This window comes from Scomber japonicus, chromosome 21, assembly GCF_027409825.1.
Source record: "Scomber japonicus isolate fScoJap1 chromosome 21, fScoJap1.pri, whole genome shotgun sequence".
NCBI lineage: Eukaryota > Metazoa > Chordata > Actinopteri > Scombriformes > Scombridae > Scomber > Scomber japonicus.
The window spans coordinates 4,982,559-5,009,315 of NC_070598.1; the positions used below are offsets into that span (position 1 = coordinate 4,982,559).

The window sequence follows — 26,757 nt, forward strand, 5'->3', positions numbered from 1 at the left end:
AATACATTGGAAGACATAATTAGAACAAACACTGTCAACATCAGCATCTTTGATCCTGTTTGTTGATCATACTAATCATAGCAGCTCTCTAAGAATGAGTGTAGACAGGAGCGAGCCGGCTGGACCGCTGTGAGCTTTAGGAGGGCGGCTCTCACAGACTGTGATGAATAACTATCACTGTAATGGGGTTGTGCTATAAAGTTGGAGCGGTTGCTTAAATAAAACTGAGCAGCATCTTGTGGCAGACTCAGTAAACACAGGCACCAGTGTAACTGGTTATTTGTCAGAATGATTTATGCCTGCAAACATGCAGTAAAAACAAATTCCCAATGAAACTAAACAAGGGAGAAAGTTATCTTTTGTGACAGAGTGCACACAATTCTAGCTGACTTCACAGAGGCAAAAACTAGGTTGGGTCATGCTAGAGGTCTGTAAATATGACGGCTCGTATGAGAAGAAAAATCATATAAATAATGAAAAAAACATGATTTTCTCTTTTTTTAAATATAAGTATGCACGACTGCTGCAGACAAAAAAATCCACTTTTTATTTTATTTTGTTAGGTATGATGTTAACTTTCTGCTGCATTTTTAATAGGTTTTCATTTCACATGATTTTATAACAAGCAAAGCATGATTACCATACTTGTAAAACTAGTTGTATCAAAGCAGTGTACATGTAATGCTCAATGAGAGGAAGCAGAACAAAGTCTCATCTGTCTACTCCTCTTCTCCGCGACTCACTCAAAGGTAATGCAAGAAGCTAGTTTACTGGAGCTCTTTCATATTAATAAGTATATCCCATCCTATTTGCTCTCAGCAGAAAGCCAGGCAGCGCATCACATCAGAGAGCCGAGTTCTAATGGTTAGGTGAGAGCATTGTTCCTCTGTACTCATCCACAGGAAACACAAAACAGCACTCAAGCTTCCTGATAAAGGTCGGCATCCCACTCACCTGCAGTAATGAGACCCGGTGTCAGTACCAATCAAAGGCATGTCTGCCGTTTTGATGAAAACGCTCAGCGGTGTCGTTCGCAGGGTTTCGCGGGTGTTGGTATGATACAAATTAGGGAAATCACTCTGCTCATTACACCACCAAAGGGTGGGCTCCTGGGTGTTGTGGAGGGGCTACAAACGGAGGAAGGGGGGGAGGGGGCAAATGTTTCCACACTAGTTAGACATGTCAGACTCTATCTCTTCTGCCTCAGCTGACTGCTGCTCCTTTAAGAGGTTAGCTCACCGGTGTCGGGCCACTCGCTGTCTGCTGTGGGAATGCCTCAAACATCCTTTTTACCCATTACATTATACTACTACTGTAGCTACGGAGACAATCTCAAGCGCCCTGTTTTTTTAAAGGGGGGGTGGGGTCGTTATAGTCACACTAGTTGCTCATTGTGGGATTCTTTTGTCTCGTGTGTATATTTGTGAAATCATTTTCTAGATAAGGAAATAAATAAGCTTTGGTTTGTGTGCACGCTGAGCCAATAGAAGAGTACATTAAGAGGGATTGGGTGCAAGCAGTCCATATTTCCTCCCATCAACATCTGCCATCTTAACACAATAGAGGCCAAACCCATCCCCGTCCTCCCTTATCGCTGTTTAATTCCAAGTGTTCTCCAGCAAGTATGTATTCCACGTCAGCCTTTAATGATTAAACTTTGCCGTGGTTGTAAAGATGACTCGCAAGGGAGAGAGAGAGAAAGAGAGAGAAATAGAGAGAGAGAGAGAGACGCATTAAATAAATAACAGTGATAAAATGTAGACCTCATACATTTCAAAGCTAATGCAACTAGCGGTGCAATAGGAGCAGCTGCACACAGTCCTGGAGCGGTAATTTGATTGATTTGTTGTGACAGCAGCCAAATAATTGAGAGTGAGAGGTGCTGCTGGAGATGAAGTGCAAGCAGAGGCAGTGTTTCGCCCAGGCAGTCCCAGCAGAAATGGCACCCAGGTTCTCATCTCTGCCATTGATATCTGCCAGTAGTTTATTGTTTATCTTCAATAAGCAGCTTGGAAACGTCGCAGGGTTACTTGCCTTTTTGTGACAGTCTAGCAGCAGACGAGGAAAAAGAAGGGAAGAAAATCACCAATCAAAATGTACAGAAGAGGGGAGCGATGAGAGGGTTAGAATCAAACACAGGAAATTTTACACTGGGGCTCAGGCGCAGCTTTACTGTACATGCACGTATGCACACACAGAAAAAAAAAAACTCCCTCGAGACTCATGATTTATACTCTGATGTCTTTTTTTTTTTTTTTTTTTTTTTTTGAAGCTGAGACGTAAGTAAATCCCCCCCCCCCCCCTGCGGTGTTTCACTTGTTGCAGACATGCTAATGATTTGTTCTGAATTCAAGTTACATATATTTAATAATTGCTCAAAAAAAAACATTATAATTTGAATGTAGCATGTGTTTCGTTGTTTTTTTTTAAATATATGTATCCCCTGATATTTTCATGTTTTCTGCCTCGTAAGATGTTGTAGCGCTGTTTGGGGTTTTTTTTGGTTTTTTTTACCTTCTAGCTCTTGACTCGTGTTGTTTTGGGTTTTTTGTTTTTTTGTTTGTTTCTGTGGATGGTGGCAGTGTCACTCTGGCTCAGCCATGCCACAGGACAGCACACTGCCAGAGCCTGAAATAGAAAGAAAGGAAAAGAAATGGAAGGAGAGAGAGAGAGAGAGAGAGGAAGAGAGAGAGGGAGGGATGGGTTGAGTCTTTATGGCTGTGTGGAGGAGGAGGAGGAGGAGGAGGAGGAGGAGGAGACAATAATATTGTTAATCAGATGTGGCTGTGTCTGCTCCTCCACAGCAAAGCCCTGACATCTGCCCTCACTGGTAAACACTTTTTTGCAAAACCCTCCTGCCATAAACACACAGACTACAAGACAGTGTGTGTGTGTGCACTAAACACTGTGTCAGTCTGCACAGTGTATGCACACACACTCTAATATATTTATTTATAGTGCATTTGGCTATAAAGCACTGTGCAGCACAAGAGAAGAGAGTCTGAATTTCAACATGACAGATTTTCCAAATTAGCTTCCAATTACATGAATAATTAGGGACATGCAATGTTATTTAATTTTAATGTAGCTGCTTTTTTTCTCCCTTTTAGTCCCAAAGCTCCTGAGCTACATCAGCTTAACTGCTCCCTGGTGTAATTAAGTTTTTAAATATGAAATATGCTGTGTTTAACATGGTAAAATATTATAAGTTCTGCAGTTATTTTGTCATAAAACCCTAACTGAGATGATGTCAGTAGATTTAAATCTCCTTCACACTGATATATTGGATTATATATTCAGTATTTAAGGTTGTTGCATGTATCGATTAAAGCATGCAACATAATAATAGAGTTAATCTTTTCATTATAACGTAATGAGCTTATTGTTCCTGCAGGTAGGTCAGTCAATCACAAGTCTGAGTCCTTCATTAAATGAGGGGAGAGTATTGAATCTGATATAAATAACAATGCATAATAGCTCCTGTCCTGTTCCAACTGTATTGTTTTCATGATATTTCCACTCTTGTAAAAATGCCTCCAGTAAATGCCTTGACCACTTGGCCCAGAGTTGTTTTGCAGAAATTACATCTCACTTTTTGTCCTTTCTCCTTTCCTTCCTCCTCCTTTTTTCCCTTTTTTTTTTTTTTTTTTCCAGCCAGATTGTTTCCGTAAGATTTGCTAAAGGTCCGCCCGCGTATTGCTGAGGCGCAATTCAGAAGCTTTCAGCAACAATCTGTAGTCAAGCATTTTAAATGAAAATTGATTTGTGATTTACATGGTCAGTGAGGGGAAAATGAACTTATGAAATGTTGTAAATGAAATATTAGACAAGGTGCAGTGGGAGAGAGCAGACAGAGATGGTAATCTTGTGGAACTGGAATTCCCGCCTGGCAGAACTGGGTGACATTTTACATTTATCTGTGTTCTGCATGAGTTGTAATGTTAATGGTAATTTTATGGGACTGAACTGGAATGAAAATGGTGTTATCACCGATTGCTTCAAATGTGGAATTGTGTAAAGTAGCAAGGCTGCATCCTTTATTTCCTATTCCTCCCCAGTAATGGGAGTTATTGCATGATCTGTCCTCTAAGGTTGAATGTGTGTATTCAGCCTGTTTTTATCAGTCTGTTCTACTCACAGGCGCCTTATATCAAACACCTTCACCACAGGATGAAATACACAAACTGCTGGATTTTGATATTAGTATAAAAGCTACATTCGGTTTCTGTATGCATGTCACATTTGTTTAACAGCTCTTTGCCTCTGTGAATGTGTTTTTATGTGAAATCACACATCACAGGCATTAACTTTAAAGCAAATTGATTGGATGTTAATGACATCAACATACATCACACAGTAAAGATATTGTGTGAGAACTTTCTGCTCACTTTCAATATATCTATGTCTAAGATTATAATGTAAACTAGCAGGCTCCCGATGTGGATCTATCACAGACTTAATATTACAAGCAAATCAATGTAGCATTACGCTCTAATCAATACTACTTACACTCACGGCCAGATGTTCTAATTTTGATCGATACCCTGCACAGTGAACGTTTCCTACTTCCACTACGGCCCTGAACAACAACGTATGGATTTTAATAGAGCTTGTTCTTCTGTGTTTTGAAAAGAGAAAAGAGAACGGAGGAGAACAAACAAAGTGTTTCAGCAGCAGAGAGGAGAGAGGAGGAGGAGGAGGAGGAGGAGGAGGTGGCTGTGGGAGTCTGGGAGCCGGTCCGGATCACACAGAGGTCACTTTTAAACACGGCTCTCCAGTTCCCCAGCCTGTGAAACCAAAGAGTCCACGGTGACATTTGTCAGCAGATGGTATGGAACCAAACCCCTCACCAGCGAAGACGTCTTAGCCGCTGCTAAAAGCTATCTGTGGTTACTAATTGCTGACCAGGGCCTAATTACCTTAATTAATGGTGTAGGTATCTAGGGGCCAGATTTGTAGGGGCTTTTATCAGTATCAGTGCAGCTTAAAAGGTCCCGCAGGAGGTCTGAGGAGTATGTAGGTCCCACGGGTGCTATTTCTGGACTAACTGCAGACACATCACAGATGGATCCTGTGGCATCAGTACAGGGCGGCGTGTTTGGAGAGAGAGGTATCTGTTACTTACGGATCATACAGAAAACCTCACTAAGAACATCTCAGGCTAAGAGATGGAAAGAGAGAAGAAGAAGAAAAAAGAAAAAAAAGCATTTTCTCGCCTTTTTCCACTGGAAACATATTTTCCACTCTTCTTCTTCTCCCTCATACGCAGAAGCACGTTTTCCTGAATTACACCGCCGTAATTCACAATGACAAAGTAGACTTAGCACCTTTTCCACAGACCGTGGGGGGTTTTGTTCAGTGAGCTCTCACTGTGAAATTAGCCCTGGTACTTTCATTTTCCGGCTGCAGTGAAATGGTTAAAAGACACAGATCAGCCAGTATGAAAATAGAACTGATTCAAAAAAAAAAAAAAAAAATCTGCTTCTTCCCATCCCATTGCTTGCTCCTCACCCATCCAGCAAAAAAAAAAAAAAAACCCTCCACCCCCTTATCCTCCCACCACCCCACCCCCCCTCTTTTTTCCCCCTATACTATCCCATCCTCACCCCTTCCTCTCCCCTCCCACCCACCCCCAACCCCCGTCAGGCACCTTGTCCGCATCTGGCTTGTAAGTTTCGGGGTGCATACATTTCTTTTGATGATATATTGTCCCGGTGCGGAATTTCATTTACTGCCGCTGCCCTTTGCTGAACCTGTTGCTAGTCAGTGAGCACGATAAGCGTATAAGTAGCATGCTACTTCATTCATCATACATCGTTCTGGGCTCTCAAATATCTCATATGCGATTCAGGAAGAAACTACTAAACCGGTACAAAGGATCCCCAACAGGATCAGCTGAGGTTCCCATTAAACGCTGTGTACAAAATAGAGCACACTGGCTTGCTTGTTATCAAATACACATTTTCATTTGTTGCATCTACAAAACATTATCCTTCATTTCATGGTGTACACATTGTTTATGTAGCCAAAAAAGGAGGGAGGAGGGAGGAGAGAAGGGAGGCGGTGGTGTATCTCAAGTGCAGTGCTCATGTAGAACATAATTCCATTCACATTGCATTTTGAATGCATGCATTTTGAAATCTGTTTTTTCCCTCAATCATAGTGGCTGCTCTGTGTTGTATTAAACAGCATTAATAATCACAAGAGGCTCAGTGTCACTCAGAAGTCTCCACATCACTAAGGCAGACAGTGTTGTGCTGCTGGGCATGTTGTGCTGTGTGAAAGTGCTTACACGCTCCCTCAGACAACCAAAGGGAATAATTAAAGACAGAAGATGGAGGCAGAAGAATGGAAAGCAAATCCCATTGTTTGGGGTTATTTCATCCCACTGAATTTCTTTCTCTCACTTTCTTTTTTTCGTTCTTCTTCTTCTTCACATTCCTCCCCAAATGCAGTGTGGGTATGTGTGGCGGCGCTATCAAAAGCATATGTAAGCGAAGCAGCCCCGCAGAACAAAAGCCCCTGTGATGTCCTCCTCATACCCACATTGTCTTTTGATTATTCTACAATCATTTTATATCTGTGTGTAAGTTGGAAAAGGAAGGGAAGGCTTAATAACCCCCGTAATATTCAATACTGCAGCTGTTCACAAACCACAAGATGTGTTTTAGATGATGTGAAAACAATCTTGCTCATTCCTCGTTTCTTCTTTTCTCTTCTCTTCTCTTTTTTTTTTTTTTTTTGGTGTCTAATGGCGTAATTTCTCCAAACCTTCAATATCCAAGTTGTTATCAAAATAATCCACAATGAAATTCAAATTTAAGGTGAACTAGACTATTAGGGGCAACTCTACTCCACTCCATTTCTGGAGCAGTAAATGTAGCCCCTCAATCTCTCTCGGCTTTTACTGTCAGTCAGAGAGCACTCAGTCATCTCTGTGCATCAGGCCCGTAATATTGATTTTTTCCACCCACTGAAACAGCCGCATGAACATAAATTTTGCATGAGGCTTTTACTCGTGGCCTCCGCTTTTTGGTCTGACGACACATGATGGGGACCATGAACACGCTGGAGCAACGCAGTCTGTCCTGCCAGCCACACAGACTCTATTTTTTAAGAGAGTGTGTGTGGTGGTGGTGGTGGAGGTGGAGGGGGGGGGGGCGGGTTAGGGGGGCCCAACACCTTCTGGACTATGAAGGACAAAAGCAAAGGGACCCCTCACTGAGCTCCACTTTATTACATACTGTCAGTGTACTCTTTGAAACGAGAGTGAAACACCAAAATCAGCAGGGAGGATTCTTGTAGTGTATGCGAGGGCCTAATTGATTTAAATGTATTTAAGTATTAAATATATAACATAATAAAATAATGATTTACATTTTTAAAGGATGTCTTAAAACTTAAAGCATTACAACTTCTAAGAAATGCATTAAAAAAACTACTTAAAACTTAAAAACTCCATCTGATGAGATTTATAGCTTTAGATTTTGATTAATGGACAAAAATCTCAAGGTGAGCTTATTTTACAAAGTTTCAAGTTAAAAAAGAAGAAGATTGAAACCGACATTTAGAGACTCTAATCTTAATCTTGCTCATGTCAGTTAATCGTGGTGTTCACTGTTGCCATGACAGCAAAGGTTGCATATCTTTAAGGAATTTGAAAACTTGTCTCCAGTGATCATTTTAACCCAAACCATGATCTTTACATAGTTCTAATCAAGTAAACTAGACATTAACCACAGAGTCACACCTTAAAACATCTTTATATTCACTCCCTAAAGATCCTCATGTGTGAGGGCAGCAGTGGAAAATACTAAACTAAAGAAACAGTGAAAATACATCATTGTTCATCAAGGCTGGAGATAATCCTCCATTAATCGTAATCCAGGTTAAAAGTTCAATTAATGGTGATTTTGATTTTTGCCATAATCACCCAGCTCTACTTCCAAGCAGATAAAGATCAACTTATAACTTGTGTAGTCTTTAGTATGACACCCTCAGCCGATGTGACACAAAAGGTCAATATTAGCTACAATCACAACAGAAACCCTTCATATCTTCTCTCAAAAGAAAAGGAAATCATAGTGAAGTTAAACTTGCTCCCATTTTGCCGGAGGGGCCCCCTGGAATTCTTTCAAGGGCCCCACGGAGGTCCCCCGGACCACACTTTGGAAATCAATAAGCGAGCGTATAAGCAACACCAAAAGGGCAACATTATCGAGTGCACAGGGATTTTCTTGTATGTGTAACATCTCCATGGAGAGGATTTGATTCTTTGAAATGCTTCCCCCCAGAGTGAGAATTCTACAACACAGCTTGATATTGCCTTGCATCACAAAGTGAAAGCATTATCTCTGGATCCCTACAAGCGATGTGGTTTACTCTCTAAAATCCTGTGGCTCCGCGACTCCACTCAAATCTTAACTGCCTATATGTATTTTTTTCTTCCCCCTCTTCTCTTTTTGTGTGTGTGTGTGTGTGTGTGTGTGTGTGTGTGTGTGTGTGTGTGTGTGTGTGTGTGTGTGTGTAGTGGCTGAGATCCTCCTGCAGTAGCACTGAAACACTGATATTGCCTGCTGTGGCTCTGAGAAATGTTTTTATTCAGTAGTTCAGTAGTTTCCTTTAACGTTTCATTCCCCCCCCCACCCACACACACACACACCCTAAAGTTTATTCCGACCGCTGCCGATGCGGGAATCTGTTTTCCACTCCTTTAACGTCATTACCAATTGTTTGGACTTGCAGGTAAAAGAACGTAACACAAATTTGTGTTAAGAAAAACCTAAACAGAACTTCCAACTTCATGTATGTCTTCTAATATTAACCCTTTACATACTGTTCATTCATACTCTGATTTATAATTAATCTCCATAGCAACTCACATCAGTCATTAATACATATTTGATTCATCTTATAGACATTCACAATCACTATTTTATGGTCCAGGAGAACATTTAATAGAATATGAAGAACACCAGATAGATGGATGGATGGATAGATAGATAGGTAGATAGATAGATAGATAGATAGATAGATAGATAGATAGATAGATAGATAATAGATAGGTAGATAGATGGATAGACAGATAGATAGACAGATAATAGATAGATAGATTGAATACTAAGAGTTACATAAGGAAAAGTCTGGATAAAAGAAATGTGTATATGGTGTTTATACAGTTTACAAATATAGGAATGGGTCATATTTGACCCTGAACAGTATGTAAGGGTTAATATATGTTTAACAATAGCTCAGGTTATTAATGCTTAACATATTTCTAGCTTTACTTTATAATAAGATGAAGATGTTAGGATTATAATTAGTTAGCTCACTTTGGAGTCTAGTAGTATAATGATTGATTTATAGACTCAAGATTAATCAAAACCTTAACTGACAGATTGATCTGCAATGAAACTTTTTATTGTTGATTTAAAACACAAAGAACCCAGAAGGAGCGCCGGTGATAAAAGTTAACAGGGAACTTGAGAAATCAGCAGCAGAAAGCAGTGATGTTATCCACTTCATCAGTGTGCAATAGCTCCCATCTAATCCGCAGAGTAAAAAATGACCTTCCTTTGACCACCTTCATAATTACCAGATCTCATAGAGTCTAAATCTCCTTACGTCCAGTGCAGTAATTATCAGTGTGACTCACTGAAAAGGCAATTGAGACAGTGGTTTATGGACTCTCCCCACAGTGGAACGTGAGGCAGAGCAGTAATGGGGGAAGCTTGTTTGTCCCCTCTCACCTCCCCTTGTTAGAGAATGACAGCTGTGTTTAGACGAGAGCAGTTCCTAAAAATACAGGGTGGGTCACATTGGACAATTTCATTAACTGCTGACAGGCTCCTCTGCAGTCGCTGATTAGCTCTTAATTTACAGCCCTCCTAAATGATGCCAAAGACATTCAGACAGCGCAGCAGCAGTTAGGGATGATTTGAACGCCGCTCTGCAGAACGATGTCAGAGACATTTTTCCTGTTCTCAGTTTAATTATGTATCCGAGCTGAATCGATGAGGTGGTGTAGACGTACTCCAGTTTAACACTTTCAAACTGTATCTTCAAGAAAAAGAAACCCAGGCACACACTTACACACTCTCTCTCACACACACACTTACACACTCTCTCTCACACTCTCACACACACACACTCACACACACACGCAAACATATAATTTACTGATGTTTCATAAAACGTACGATAGATGTTATTCATCCCCGCTGAATTCAATAGATTCTCGTCAAGGTTTGTGAACTGTGTTTTCTCTTTTGATGCTCAGAAAACTTGAATTCTTTTGACGTGAGATGATCATCTCCATCCTCATTGCACTGCACGCTGTGTTAAGCGCACACAGTTTGACAAGAGTGAAAGATAGTCAAAGTCTTTTTGTGTGTGTGTGTGTGTGTGTGTGTGTGTGTGTGTGTGTGGACTAGATTACTATTCCGCTCTTCTTTTCTCTTGGTGTTGGCCTTGGCTGGACTTTTTTTTTTTCTAAGGGCTATATACGCTATGATGAGCATTTACTAGCTTACACTTTCCACAACGCTTAAATGCATGGATACGTTTATTTAAACACAGTAAACCTACAGTGGCGAGTCAGTATGACATGAAAACTCTAATCCATGTCGTGCCAATATATTGTGCAGTATGTTGGAGAATCAGTGTGGCGGAGATGTAAAAAGAAAGTTGAACTCGTGCAGCGACTACACAGAGATGTATAAGATAACTGATAGGGAGGAGGTGTTAAAGTAAGTGTTGTACATTGGCAAGAAAACAATGAGTTGGGCTTGAATCAGCCCCAGAGAGAAAAGTGCTGTAATGGGAGGTGAGGTGGGGGGGGGGTGGTTGGCAGGGACTACTGAGATAGTGCTGGTAATGAGAGAGCAGACTACCCCCCCTCTTTCCTTCCTTCTCCAAACCCCCCCATTCCCCTTAACTCCTCAACCACACAGGAAACAAAAATAGCATTTTGTCTGACGAATGAGCCGGCTTTGACCTAGCCTTTCGACCTCTGACAATCAGTCTCGCTTCGTCCTCCAGTACTTCAGAAGCCGGGGCCGGGACAGTCAAAGATAACAGTTGATTTCTACTGTGGCAATACTGCGAAAAAAGAAAAAAAAAAAAGAAAGACAGAAACACTCCGAACACAAGATGGCAGACAGTTTTTCAAAGTGCCGTAGAGGAGGAGGAGGAGGAGGAGGAGGAGGAGGAGGAGGAGGAGGAGGTTTGGAGGCCTTCGACTTCTCTTCGCTGGTGTCTCAGAGTCCCAAATGATTGTTGTTATATGTTTAAATGGAGCTCAAAATGCCACAGTTCAGCTAGCATGTGATCATTTAGCTGCGTGACTTCTTCCTCCTCTCTCTTCTCTATGATCTGGCTCATTCCTCATTATAAACATTAACATAGGCGAGTTGTGACAACAGTGAAAGTGGGACCCCCGTCTCTCTCTCTCTCTCTCTCTCCCTCTCCTCGCCGCTCTCGCTAGCCCTCGGGCGCGATGACTAAGTGGGAGCGCTTGCTCTCGCATCGCAGTCAGAGAACTGGTGAATATGAAGCACAACAAAGAGACAGTGGGAGATATAATGAGGCACTATACAATCCTGGCAACCCTTTCGCCCTCACTCCATCATAAGTGAAGCTCCTGCTCTCATCCTCGGCCCCGTGTCTGCTGGAGGAAGGAGCACAAACAATTAGCTGAGACAAGCCGTTTGGATTATGTGCTCAACCAAAGCAATCAGACAGCTGTGGTTAAAAGAATGAGCTTCAAAATGCCAGTTGCCCAGTTAGAGGGGAAGGGGAGGGTCAGTGGTCCTGACAGTCTTAACAAGATGACAGAATTTATAAAGCACTGCTGTTAAAGAATATAGTTACCTGCAGTGTAGCCCTTATAATAAGGCCACATGGGGCTTCTTCCATATTCCCTCTGTATTTGTTTTCTTTTGCCTCATATTCTTTTGTTGTGCCTCTTGTTCTTCGGCGTAATGGTCGGCGCTGGAGGAAATTCTCCAATCGTCTTTGATCTTCGCCTGGTTTCGATAATTTTTTGACAGAAATCTTATTAAACCCCCCTCCTCACTCCGTCCCCCCCTCCCTCCTTCTCTCTCTCTCTCTCTCTCTCTCTCTCCCTACTCTTTTTGTTTTCTCCTTCTTTGTTCCATTTTTTTACTCCCATCTTTTAAATAAAGGGCTCAACATTTTTGTCATTGTGAAGATGCAAACGGCCAAAAAAAAATTTTTAAAAAGAGAGGGGGGTGTGTGTGTGTGTGTGTGTGTGGGGGGGGGGGGGGGGGGGGGGGGGGGGGGTTGGTCCTGTCATGGGCTCGGCGCTCGCTAGACAACTTGCCCCATCGTTTCAAGTGAGAATTGGACTCTCGCCGTTTGCACAAATGATATATAATTCATAGTTGGGGGGTGGGGGGGTGAGAGGGGAGTGTGAGAGAGGTGTCAATGTGTCAGGAGGTAGAAGACATGTAAAAGTGTACTGTTTACTGGCCAAGATACGCCGGCTTTCTTTAGCTCCGCTGCTGCTGCTGCTGCTGCTGAGAGTGAGGAAAGAGGAGGATGATCTTCATTAAATGTTGATCTGTGCCTGTCCTGAAGTCGTAGTGACCACACTAATCAAAGACTTGTCTGCCCTGATGTTTTATTCATCTTTTATGAGACAACCATAACCCTAAATTATTGAAGTGCATTGATTCTGTATGTATACAAGCTTGTCTGCGCCTTGTGTTCACAATTGGCTCGGCTGCATCATCGATAGATGTTCACAAACACTCTTTTGAACCAGCATTTGTTATTCAGGCCTTTGTGTTTTTTTAGCAGTCATTTTTAATAGTGAGTTGTGTTTAAAAAGCCTCCTTCACAATGCTGTAGGTTTAGATTGTCTGTTGTTGTGTATGTATTTGCAACAGTTAACTTAAAAGTTCATCTATTTTATGCTCATAAAAATGATGAAATGGTGCAGATTCAACTGTCAGGATCAAACGTGTTATTAGTGTAGAGACATTTTACTCATTTATTTCTATGAGTGATGAATTCTGAGAGTGAAAATTGGTAGTTTCTTGTTTATAAATCAATCTGTTCCCATTTTAAACATCTAAATATCTTTATATCTTTATTGTGACACATTACATTACAAAGATTTCATGCATACGAATAACATATTAAAATAACATTTTATCTTAATATAACAAAATAAAATGAAGGCTTTAACAACTCTGACAATACAGTAATATGAGTAAAGTGGACTTAAGTTGAAGAGTACAATAGATTGAGGGTTTTTCGGTTTAGTAAAACTATCTCAGCTTTTTCCAAACTTCAGTTTTAGGTGAATTTGTCAAACTTCACACAGTCCAGTCTAATATTAACAAGCATTTTACTGATTTATTTCTATGAGTGATCAATTCGTGTGGAGTGGAAATTGGTAGTTTGTTGTGTATAAATCAATCTATTCCCATTTTAAACATCTAAATATCTTCATATCTTTATTGTGACACATCCATTACAAAGATTTCATGCATACAAATAACATATCAAAGCACCTAGGAAAGTAACATCAAAATAAAATGACACTTTATCTTAATATAACAAAATAAAATGAAGGCTTAAACAATATGAGTAAAGTGGGCTTAAGTTGAAGAGTACAATAGAGTGAGGATTTTTTTTGGTTCAGCTTTTTCCAAACTTCAACTTTAGGTGAATTTGTCAAACTTCACACAGTCCAGTCAAATAAAATAGAACCAAATTTAAGGAGTGCTTAAAACAACTCTGACAATACAGTAAAATGAGTAAAGTGGACTATTAAGGACCATTTATGCTCAACGTTAAATACGGATACGGACGGAGCCTTCTGTCCGTGCTCTGCGTTCATTTCCTCCGTATTTCTGCACGTTTCCATAAAGCTTACGGATACGGACCAAACGGAGCAGTACCACCGGAAACCACGAGGGGGCAGTGTTGCAGCTCTAGTGAGACACGAAGAAGAAATAACAATGGCGGAACTTTTTGAGTTAAGGTTTTGCGAGTTGGTTAGAAACTTTAAACATATCGTTTTTGTCTTTTAAGCAAGAGGAACATTATCAATATCTCCTCCACAGTCGCCATGTTGGTTTTTGAGTTTATTGTCGTCATAAACGTTTGACTCTGCGCTGCCCCCTGGTGGATGTATCGATGTATCCATGGCAACGTAAAGGACGCATGGAATTATGTGAGCAGTGACGGTAACATCGTTTTGAAACAGACGTACCTTGAGCATAAATGGGCCCTTAATAAGCTTAAACGTACAATAGAGTGAGGATGTCATTGTTTGATGTAGTAACTATCTCAACTTTTCCAAACTTCAGTTGAAGTTGAATTTGTCAATCTTCACAACTGTAGTGAAGTTTAATCTTTTAAATCCACGGACATCATGTAAGATCTCGCTGTGGTCATCTCTTCTTTTCATTTTCATCCTTTCTTGTTTTCTTTTATAAAACTTGACCACATCACATAACCCCCCCCCCCCCCCACCCCCCCCCAACATAAAAAGCAGGAATAAACTCTTTTATAATCTGTCTGTGATGATGTTGAACTAACGCTGCCCTGTGTAGGAACATTGTCTTCTATCTAACACCAAAAGTCTTTTTCAGTATTTGTTTATTTTGTGCCTTTCACATTTCACATCCCCGCTGTAGTACATCATGACCCCAGAATAACCTTTTTTTTCTGTGTCACTGTATATATATGACTCTATCTTGCCATATAAAATTTCTTTTTAAGGATTTTCTGGAGTTTTTTGACTGAATAAAACACTGTCAAAAGCTTTCTGAATGTGAGCAAAAAAAAAATATATATATATAAAAAAAAAAAGCCAAGCAGAACTTTTCTCTCCATCATATCTGTATGGAAACTCAGTTTGTTCTTCTTTTTTTAAGGAACTGTGAAGGTCAGCTTAGATGTTGTTGTTTTTTTTAGCCCAATTCTCCACATATTGTATTATAGTTCCCTTTGGAGAGATTATTTGTTGTCTAAGTCTATGATTTTCTTACGACGTTCAAACACAACCTTTACGTGAGCCGACAGAAGATCCACCGAATCTTTTAACCGCCGTAAAAAACTGATGTGAATGATGTTTGGGAGATATTTTTATATTTATTATATTACAGGCTTTCTTGAGAGTATTTGCATGCTGGTGCAGCTCCATTATGTTCTGGCTCAGCTTGAGGTTTTTTTTTTAGTTTTTTTTTATACAGCATAAAAATTTATAAGCATTTAATTGTAGAAATGAGCTTCTAATGGCGTTCCATTATTGGATCCAATTACTTAATGGGTTTATTTCTGAAGTCTCCCTCTGAAGATGGATGTCTCTTTTTCTGTGAGATTTTAAACCATTAAACCAAAGATTCTGACATTCTCCAAGTGACAATGAAGACTTTTGGCTCCAAAGAGAGCAATTATTTCAGTCAGGCTTGATAGCTTTGTCCTCCAACTAGCTAAATTAAATCCACAGACTCTATCATGCAGGCTGAAACCCTCGAGGACCTTGTTGTGGCTCCATGCAATTTACATCTGTCTCTCACTCTTCACCCTATATATCCAACACCTCCATGTGTGCAGTTTTCTATCCAAGGTGTGGGCATATTCTTCAAATAATGAGCACTTCCTGTTTATGTCCTCCTCACCTATAGCTACCTCATCACTGAACTCCCAGCTCCAACACCTGCAGCAGCTCCAACAGATGCAGCAGCACCACCAGCAGCAACAGCAGCAGCAGCAGCAGCAGCAACACCAACATCAGCAGCAACAGCAGCAACACCATCACCAACAGACCCACTCCCACTCCCACAGCCAGAACCAGCTGTCGTCCCAGCATCACATGACCCCGCCCAGCCAGCAGCAGTCGTCCGTCCCGTCCCCGGGCTCCGCGTGCTCCTCGGCCTCCGGACAGCCGCAGCATTCCCCGCCACACCGGACCAACCAGTCGCCGGCACGCAGCCTCCCTTCGCCCGTCACTCCGCCCATGCCTTTGTCGGTGAGTCCACGAAACTTACGTAGATTATGTTTCTTTCTAATATCGATTTTAGGAGCTTAAGTAGAGGAATTAGCCAACTTTGAATACTTATCGGATTGGTATCATTCTTCTACACGCAAGATTATAACAACAAATCAATTTTGTGATTTGGCAACTTCCTTTTTAGGCTTGTACAAATTGTATTTCTATTATTTCATTCATAAAGTCGTTGTTGTGACTAAGTCCTACACTTTAGCTGCTACTAGCTACCAATGGCGGTCATTGTTTAGATGTGTACTCACAACATTAACAAAAGGCTATTCAATCTTTTCCAGTAGTTTCACATACGCTGCATTTACTTTCTTACCAAATGTTCTTGTTACACATTGTCCATCACTTTCCATTACAAATATAGCCCAAAATACAACATACATACAAGATTTAAACCAACCTACCACACCTAATTTGTTTATTCCAGTGTTGCCTGTATTAATCATGATATATTATATTTATATTTACTTATATTTTTTGCATATTGCTGCTATTGAGTAGAAACCTTGTCTCTTCCAACCTTACATCTTTTTTTTAAATAGTTTTTTGGTGTTTTTTGCATATTATCGCTGTTGGGTTGAAACCTTGTATCTCCATATTTCATCATTTGTATCTATTTTTTCATGAATCAGTGCTATTGGTTACTCTTTACGTCTTTCTGTGGGTTTTATAAGCAAAAAATGACTCCATTAGATCCATTGGATTTTTACGGTTTTGGACATACAAAGTCCCCCCCCCCCCACAGCGATGATACTCGCATGCTAACGATGTCAAAGCCTTCTATTGTACACAGGTATAACACTCACAAACTACTCTCAAAATACTTATTGTTAGCCTTGATTTTAACCTGAAAGTGCACTAAAATACACATTAGACATTAAATATGTAATGCTTCCCTTAAAAAAAGCTGATGTGTGCATTTGATAAGTGTGACGATGGCGTTATTTCGGGCGGGCCAACCTTGAGAAAACGCAGCGCTTAAGCAGTGTACACAGTGCTTGATTCTCTGTCAGCACTTGATCTTTATCAAGTGGGAGTAGTTGAATGGAGGCTGGCAGCTCTTCTGTCTACGTGGAGCTATTAGAATATGCATCTTGTTGCTTTAAGCCTTGACATCAAACCCTCGCTACCAGGTAGGAGCTACGATTCACATCCTCCTCCTCCTCCTCCTCCTCTCCCCCCCGGGGGCTCGGATCCAGGAGGGATTCTGAGGTTATCTATCCTTGAGCTTTCCAGCCGTAATCAGTCTCTTAATCTTTTCGCTGCTCTTCCTACTCAACCTCCTTTTTTAGTCACTTTGTCTGTCCATCCATCTCTGCCCTTCTGTCCGTCTGGCTGTCACTGTGCGACGATAATAACCTATATCCCTGTGGTTTCATTTCTGGTGGAGACTGGCCAGGGTCGCCTTTCTGTCCCTGGTCACATTCATCAGCGTCAGACCCTTATTGGGTTGTGGTGCAACCTTCTTTATGGCCAGGATGAGTTGGGCTATTTGTTTCCCTCGTTGCAGCACTCTCCGGCCCTGTCACGGCCTAGTGAGACTCAGCAGGAAAAACAGCCTCTGGATTTAATGGGCTCCACCGCTACATCGCACCAAACACTCTGTCCAGTCTGACCGCGGATATGAGGGCTGCTGACCAACATACAGATTCAGACACAAACACCAAACATCACACATTCTCTGTTTTGTTAAATTTCCAGTCATCAGTGAATATCTTCCTACGACACAAAGGTTGTTTTTGGGGGACTCGCTCACCACACAGATAAGACTGAGACCCTCATCTTTTTATAGATCGTCTTCTTCTAAAAGAAGCGGCGAGGCTGATTATGATGACTGAGGACAGACCTCCCTTGAGGGAGGAGGTGTGGGGGGGGGCAAAGGGGCCACATCAGGTATCATTAAGATATTGCCTCATCAAATAGGATTACGGAACGTGCGCTTGTGTGTGTGTGTGTGTGTCTGTGTGTGTGTGTGTGTGTGTGTGTGTGTGTGTGTGTCTGTGTGTGTGTGTGTGTGTGTGGGAGACGCAGGATGGACGTAAAAGGTTTAGTTTCTCCGGGTCAGTGGTGAGGTTGTCAAAGAGTGTGTCACCCGGCGAGGGGCTCGCCCAAGGACAGGCCGCGGCCTCAGCACCCACTCAAGGCTGCAATAGGATTTGAACAGTAGCTCCGCCTCCTTTCCAGCTCCAGAAAAGCCCACAGTGTCCCGCCGGGTCAGTGATTGGATTTTCAGCCCCAGAATCATCATTGGTTGATTCACAGAAGTTTAATTCAGGACGGAAATCTGTCTTTTTTTATGTTTTAAGTCGGGGGGGGGTTAAACTCATTTTAGTTAAAGGGACACATACAGCCCAATCTGATCTCAAGTGGGCCAAACCAGTAAAAACCAGTAAAAACCACTCCCTGATAACCTACAAATAAATATATATACCTATCAGCTTCAACAATATTATGTCGGTTTTTTTCAGGTCAACTTTGACCCCTCCTAAAAAGTCTTTATACCAAATTTTGAACCACAGATCTGTCTCCATCAGGAAGCATCAATAATCGATCTGACTGATCAATAAATGTGATTAAACCTTCAATTAATGTTTCAGAGAGCAGAGAGAGTGTGTTTTTTAGGATTTACACCACTAAACAGCTCCTAACACACAATAGCATGTCCTATTTTACCTCAGACATGAAAATAAAACATAGCAATAATGATTGAAATGTATTTTATTGAAACTGAAAAGGAATCCTCATAACTTCTTATAAAGCTATTGATACCATAACAATCTTATTTAAACTATTCATTTGACAAAAAGCCAAAAGATTCATAGGACATGACATAATATTTTCATTTTTGTGCATTTTGAGCCACTTCAGGAGACATTTGAGTTGTTCATTACAGCTGTTTTAATATATTGTGTCTAAATCAATTACTTCTCTGTCATTCTCACACTTAGCAAAGTTATCCAGCGGGCCAGATTGAACCCTTTGGCGGGCTTTTTCTAACCTTCAGGCCACATGTTTGACACAGAAGGACATTTTTTTTTGGGGGGGGGGGGGTTTATTGGGCATGTTTTACACCCAGGAGGAGGAAGTGCTCTGTGGAATAAAGTCAAGTCATAATTACCATAATACAATCAGCATTACACAGATAAACACCCCCTATTTCCTTCTGTCATTATTCAGACGCTCAGACTCAGCCAGCCATTCAACTAACTAACGGAGACAAACACTCATTATGTTCCAATTAATGTCCCCATTGTAATTCTCTCCTCATGGGAGGTGGACGATATTCTTTGTAAACTCGTCGTGAGGGAAATCCTTCAGCATCCATTACAACCTCCCCACCCCCTCCCCCCCCTTTTTGTGTTTTTTTTTAGTGTTTGGCGTTTTTTAATTTGTGAGACCGAATCCATTAATTGGCTCATTAATATCCTTATTAGAATACAAATCACACCACAACAGCCTGCGTCCCCTTGAGTCAATGGTCTCAACTCAGATTACTGCGGCTAATTTGGTTAAATGGAGTACGAATTTACCTTTCCACCCTCGCCCCTCGCCCCCGCCCCCGCCCGCACCCGCTCCCCTTCAACAGGGTACAGTAAGATGCGGCCCGTGCCTTCCTCCCCTGAAATAGCCACCGCACCACGGTGATGACAAATAGACGAGAGGGAGATTATGAAATTTGCTTAAGTGTGTTAATGGGCTGATTGCGGGAAGCCTGCTGTGGATTTTTTCGCTGGGAGTTGATTGATTAGAGCTCGCGGGGTTTTCTCCATGCCCGGAGAGCTCAGGGATTTGACGGAGGGTAGAGGCGCTCGCCAAGTCTGTTACACCGGAATTGATCTTAATTAGATCTGAAAGACCTGCCACAGCAGAATGGTCGCGGCGATTAAAATGAAAAACAGGAGAAATTACTGATCAAATTAATCATAATGTCGGGCTACAGCTGTAGGTCTGGTGTAATTTGCCACTCCAGTGAGTTACATCAGCCCAGGCAGGGGGGGGGGGGGGGGAGAGGAGAGGCAGTACATACTGATCCGTGGCAGCGGGGGAAAGCTTAGGCCAGCCTATCAAACTCGCTTATTCCAGTTCGGATTGCCCCGGACCCTCATGACCCTGCTGCGCCATCCAGTGGAGCCCTAACATCTCTTTCTCTATCTTTCTCTCTCTCTCTTTCTTATCTAATTAGTCACTCTGCAGCATTTTTATTTTTATCGCCTTTTTTGTTTCTGGAGGGGGGGGGGCTTCTTTTTTGACAAATTCTTCCATTCTCCATCTCGTCTCTCTTCTTTACAGGAGCTGCATCCTCTACTGTCTTCTCTGCCGCTCTTGTCATGGCTGTCTTGTCACCGGCATGTTGCGTGTTCACTAATAGCCTCTGACCTTGGTCCACTGTCTGGCTCTGGGGTTTTTTATTTTTTTATTTTGGTGGGGTCCAGACGGAGACGGAGACAGAGATGGAGGCGTCCTGTCTTCCTCCTCCGTCAGACTCCTGCCGTCTGTCCGCATGTCTGTGTCTGTCTCCTCCGCTCTTCCTTCCACCACCCCCCCCCCCCCCCCCCCCCTCCCCTCCACCCTTTTGCTCCTTTTCGCAGTCGTCTCCTTGATCGCTGTCAGAGCCCCACACTGGGCCTGTCCACTCTCCATCTGCACACTCATAGGGGTAATTACAGCCTAGGGGCCTGCCTCCTATCCCCGTGCTCCACAATTTACCACCAAAGCGTCCACAGACATCTCTCTCTTCTTCCCCACTGCACCCCGACATCACAGGACCGCAGGGCCTCAGACCCACAAGTGCTGCAATTACCTGAGCCTCTCCTCTATCCTTTTCTCTCTCTTCTCTCTCTCTCTCCTCTCTCTCTCTCTCCCTCCTCTCCTCCACTGCTCTCCTCTCTACCCTTTGGCTCCCTCACTATTCCCCGGCAATCAGCCTTCATTAGAAGCCTCTGGTGAAAACCCATCGTCACCAAGGTCAGCTGCTGCCAACCACAACGGCCTTTCAGAGTCTTAGCTGTCTGCACTCTCCATCTTTCCTCACCTCCTTTGCCATCCTCCTCCTCCTCTTCCCTCTTCCCTCTTCCCTCCTCCTCCCGTTTGTTCCACCACCATCATCCTCCTCCTCCTCAAGTCTCGGGCCCATCTCTGCTGCTTTTGTCTCCAGCTGAGGCCCCTTCAGACACTCATGTCACCGTTTTCCACTGCAGTGCACTTTTACTTATGTCAACCGCTGTTAAAATCACCCACTGTCCAATTTGCTTCCGAATGTCTCTCTTTTTTTATGGAGGTGGGGTGGGGGGTGCGGCGCGAAGATCTCCCCCCCCCCCTCCCCGCCCACACACACATTATATTAACATGTGTATTAAATGAGCCTCGCACATCGATTAATTGATTTTCCAGATCGGCTCCACATCTATTCAATTTAGCGAGACGGGCCCACCATCATTTCCACGGGGTATTAAATCAAAATTATAATGACATGCTCAAATGTGGACCCAATGGCTCATACTGTGGCTTGTCAATGAAGCTGGCAACACTTAAGTTGAGTAAAGAGTCCATTATCTGTCTGTGTGTCTCATAACTCTACAGCGGTGTCTGCGTGATCTGGAAAAAGAGGGCTTATTAATGAAATTTTACATATATTATAGTAATTATTTCTTCTTTTTTTGTTTTATTTAGCTTTTATAGCATCTTAAGTTGGACAGAAACAGCATCAGTGATCCATTTATGTGGTTTTAAGCTTATCCAGAAAGCTACTGGAGCCCATTTTAGTGGTTTTTTGCAGTGAACTACCATGTGCATATGCATGTTTGAGGTTTTTTTTGCATATATATGACATTTCCTAAATATATAATACAATAATATAATCCCAAAACACCATTTGAGTGTGCATGAAAGTCGAATGCTGCAGCTATATGGAGGAATTTCTTCTTTTTTGCCTTTTTTTGTTTTAATTTGCCTTTATAGTCACTTAAATTAGATAGAAACAGCATCAATGATCCATTTATGTGGTCTTAAGATTAACTAGAAGGCTACAGGAGCCCATTTTAGTGATTTTTTTTAAAACTACCATGTGCATATGCATGTTTGGGTTTTTTTCATATATGACATTTCCTAAATCCAATAATATAATCCCAAACCACCTTTTGAGCATGCATGAAAGTCAAATACTACAGCTATCATTTAGATATCAAGATCATGTCCCTGTGATTCTGGTATTTTCTTAAACTAAATATGAACTAAACTAAAATTAATCCACTTAAAAACATGAATGTAATGTTTTTGCACCATAATTGAGCCCTTTGCAATGTGTTTGAACCATCCAGAGCATTATATTGGGAGATATAAAGGCACAGAAATGAATCAGTAAAAAGTAAAGTTCAAAGTGAAAAATGTTTTTAAAGGATGAGGTCGCTCTGGGGGAATTTAGGACTCACGATTTTGGTATTTCTAAATAAAAATCCTGACTACAGCCATGATAAAGTGACATTTTCACATTTATCTTGAGGCAAAAGTTGCTAAAATATCTGATATATACTCCTATAATAAGCTTTGAAGCAACATCACATCTGCCTATTATTCAGTTAACACCTTTCTTCTTCTTCCTTTTTTTTTAAATCAGCATTTTCAGATAAAAACTTTTAAACATGTATAATTGGAGAAACGTGGCGGCAGCAGCAGCAGACTGTGTGCTGGTGGTGGTTGTGTGGTTTTAGAGCATGAACAGGCCCTCAGCTCTCCAGCAGCTCAGCCCAGCCTCTTATTAATGCACAGGAGATCCGGCTCTTAAGAAGGCAGAAAATTGCCTTACATAACAAGCGCTCCACAATTTAGAAATACAAATGTGCACTGTTGACTGAAGCAGAAAATAAGACTGTTGCCCATCAACAGCGCCACATTTCATATGAATAATTATAAAGCATGGGAGCTAGATGAGGAAAACAACCTGACCATGACAGCTCTACTACTTTTATTTACTTCAAATGAGGGATTAGGAAGGACCAACGATGAGCCTTGAATTTCTAAATAAGGAGCAACTTAAATTTATCATATTTCAGAAGGATCATTTGGAAAACTGTAAAGGCACTTTCACTTTTCAGAATTACACCTACATACACTGACTTTTTTTTTTGGCTGTCATTGGGTTTTTTGGGCTCACCAAGTTGATATTTCCTTCACTTTTATTCTTTTTGATTTTGAGGTCTGTGATTCTTCTAAACTCGGCCCTGTTACTCTCGCGGCGGGCAGAGGGCTCCCGGCTCAGACACCCAGCAGAAAGGCAAACTCTCCCCCGATCAGCCCACATGCACACTGGGGGCAACACGCATTAGACGCCCACAGGGGAGCCCTCAGATGGAGCACCAAGCTAGGGCTCACCTAACAGTGGATAAGGAATAGGGTTTCTTTAATTATGAGGCAGGGTTGTGACATTGAGTTCCCCCCTTCCTCTTCCAGCAGCCTCCCAGACACTGTCTAAGTGCTTCGCTCCGCTGAGGAGGCCAGTCCCCCCGCGGGGCGCGATTCCACTGCCTGTAATTTCTGATGCCCATTAGTGACCGCAAACAGAGCACCGGGCTCACACAAGGAATACAGCCGCGCAGCTCTGCCACGCTGTAAAAAGACCCTTTTAATGCAATGTTATTGCATTATGCCCTCCTCATAGACCAAGTCAAAAGTCCCATTTGTGGTCCCTGCAGAATATTATCAGAAATTCTTCTCCACAGTCTTTTCAGTCATGGTTAGCAGAGGCTAGATTTGGTGTGCTTTTGCGACATATAGTAGGCTAAATTCCTCTAAACTGTAAACTCTTCTGCCCCCGAACTCTACGAGGAACATTTTTGATTTTCCTGGTGGGTGATTTTATGCCCTTTATGTTCAATGGGAGAAGGGAACGTTCAAATTGATAGGGTTTTTTTTTTTTTTGTATTGCAAATGAACTCAACTAGAATATACAAGATTGTGGCATTTTCTTAAGTCAACTCCAGAAAGAGGAAGGGGGAGGCTCTAGAAGTCAAAACTGGCGTAATCAATACAAATACGGCTGCAAATGTCATCAATTCATCTCTCCACTTACGCTGATTTAGCTTGTGCCAACGACTGTGTATATTTTGGAGAAAAAGAGAGAGAGAGAGAGACGTAGAGGGAGGGGAGGAGAGGCTTATTTATCGATCAAGGGTGACCACATCTTAGCCACAGAGCCCCTCTCTCGTGATTAATCTCAGGGCTTAGAGTTGGCCAATGACAGATGACAGGCCTCCCCCTCAAACTCCTCCATTTCTCTTCATTACCGGCCGTATTTTTGGACACCACAGTGGAGAGTAATCATTTACCTTTATTGTGTTTATAAAGCTGCGGCTTGGATGACCCTTCCTATATTGAATTGAGGACATCAAAAGATCACTGGACATTGATTAGGAGGATATTAAAGTCATTCAAATGCTATATTTATATGTCAAACAACAGCAGAGTGAAAAGAGATGCCATTTCCCCCCCACCCACCTCAACCTCCACCTCCTCCTCCTCCATAAACGAAAACAAATGTTGTGCAGTCGTTCCAGTTGAAACAGAGCTCCTCAAATCAAGAAATATGTTTTTATTAGACATTGAATATTAGAGGTAATTGTCTCGGTAAAGGTTGGGAAGAGTCTTTTTAATAATACAGCAAAAATAATAGTGTTCATAATTTCTTTACAGGCCTGATCTGATATAGGCATGACTCTTAATGATTTTTTTATTTTTCCATCCTCTCGCAGCAACTTTTGAAAAGGAAAAATAAAGGCAGGTATCCGCTTGAAAGTCGTAGCCATAGCAGCAATAGATTTACTGCAACACCGGTTTAACGCCGCTATGATTTCCAACCAGCCGACGCCGGCGCGGGAACAGAAATAACTGCACCAAATATGTCACATCATGAGCTTGAAACGGTCAGCACTTTCCCCGCCGATACTTAATCACCAAGTAGTTTCAAATTTAATACATCTGGAAACAGCTAAATATTATAGATCATTTCTCAGGAAGAGGAATCGGGTAAGAGGAATAGTAGTATAACTTATATTTTTTTTTACTCACACCCCCTCCCACCTCTTCCTAAACCAGAGGAAATATGCTTCTGCCGTGATTGATGACAAAGAACCCACTCTGAACCTCGGCGACTCACAATTATCAACAAATGGGCCCGAGCAGATTTTATGTAATGATTAAAGCCGCTGTTAATTTCACATGAAGGTAATGAGCGGGGGTGATTGACGGCCACTGTCCGACACTCCATCATCCCTTTATAGTTAGTTTAAACGTTTTCACGACTCTTCTCCCACTTCATTTGCATTTAGCCTCATTAGATATGGCCATTTCTGAGGCCGCCAGTGATATCCATTTCCTGGAGTTAATGCGTTTTATTTGATCAGCCAAACCTCCCCAGTTAACTAGCTGTCACTCTGGCGTTTCTTATGACATCACTCCATTAGCACCCCCTCCTCCGCACCTCTCCAACCCCCCTCCGGCCACTTCAGCTGCCTCCACGCCCCCACATCCACTATCACCGCCGCCGCCGCCGTCCCCACGCTGCCGTAACCAATTACAACGTCCGACCGTCAACTGGATGCAGCGTTATTGTGTTTTTAGCCGTCTTTCACTGACCGATACTTCTCCCTTTTTTTTTTTTTTTTTTTGTAAAGTCGGGTTTATTTTTCACAACGTCTGCAGCAGAGGCCCAGTGGTGAGCAACAGACGGCGCTCAGAGGGGCTCAGAGTGCACGACCGCAGTGCGAGGCCCTCCGCCAACCAAGGGACCAGAGGTGTTTCGGAGGGCCTAATGGCATTTTGATGTTCATAAGCACTGTGGATGTGCAAGGGGAGGAAGGGAGGGGGAGGCAAGGGGGGGAGACAGGGAGGTAGGGTAGAGAGGCTGTTTTGGAAGGGGGGGGGGGGTGGGAGGAGAGTCAGCAGAGGACTGTCAGTAGAAGACTAGCAGAGTCCTGACAGACAGAAAACGTGTTTTCTCATGTCACAGCTGATTACATTCACTCCGGAGTGGGAAAAGAGCAGAGAGGAGACAGAGATGTGAGGCTCAAAATGAACGAGGGGGGAAACTTCCATGTTGTTCCAGAGATAAAGGACATTCTTCTCATCCGGAAACAGCAGCGAGACTGTTAATATGTACTTTTTAAACCGCTCGGACAGTTTTTGGCTGAATGACGACTGAAAGCATGAAGATTTGAGCTTTGTATCTGACATTTAGATGCATCATTTCCACCTTTAATCAACAATCAACCCTCTAAAGAGAGTTCAGAAAGGATAATACTCGACTTTCAATTACTTACAATTACCAAAAAGCTGTTTTAGCAACTTTAACCCTCTCTTACTGTTCATAATCTGACTCATAATTAGTCTATGCACCAATTCACATTCATAAATATGAGAGAAAATCAGAAGAGAAGACAACAGCACATAGACTGATGAGGCTAATTAGTGGCCAGTAATGTTTTTAATTGTCAATTAACCTTTACAGACTGTTCAGGGTCCAATTTCACCCATTTTTTACATTAGAGACCTGTACAAACACCCTATATCTACATTTCTGCAAGTCATTAATAAATCAGTCATTACTAAATGTTTGATTAATCCTTAATGAAGAGTGTATAATAGTTATTTATGGATAAAAAAGACATTTACAATCATTATTTTATGGTTCAAGAGAACATTTTATAGAATATGATGAATACAGCAAC

At 42.0% G+C, this 26,757-nt stretch overlaps 1 protein-coding gene across 1 annotated transcript in view; it reads left to right on the forward strand.

The window, feature by feature from the left end:
- Positions 1-26,757, forward strand: part of pou6f2 (POU class 6 homeobox 2) — an 82,993-nt gene that overhangs the window by 24,435 nt on the left and 31,801 nt on the right. The window contains exon 5 of the mRNA XM_053342835.1: positions 15,666-16,009. Coding sequence (XP_053198810.1) covers positions 15,666-16,009 — 344 coding nt within the window. The remainder of the gene's footprint in view (positions 1-15,665; positions 16,010-26,757) is intronic.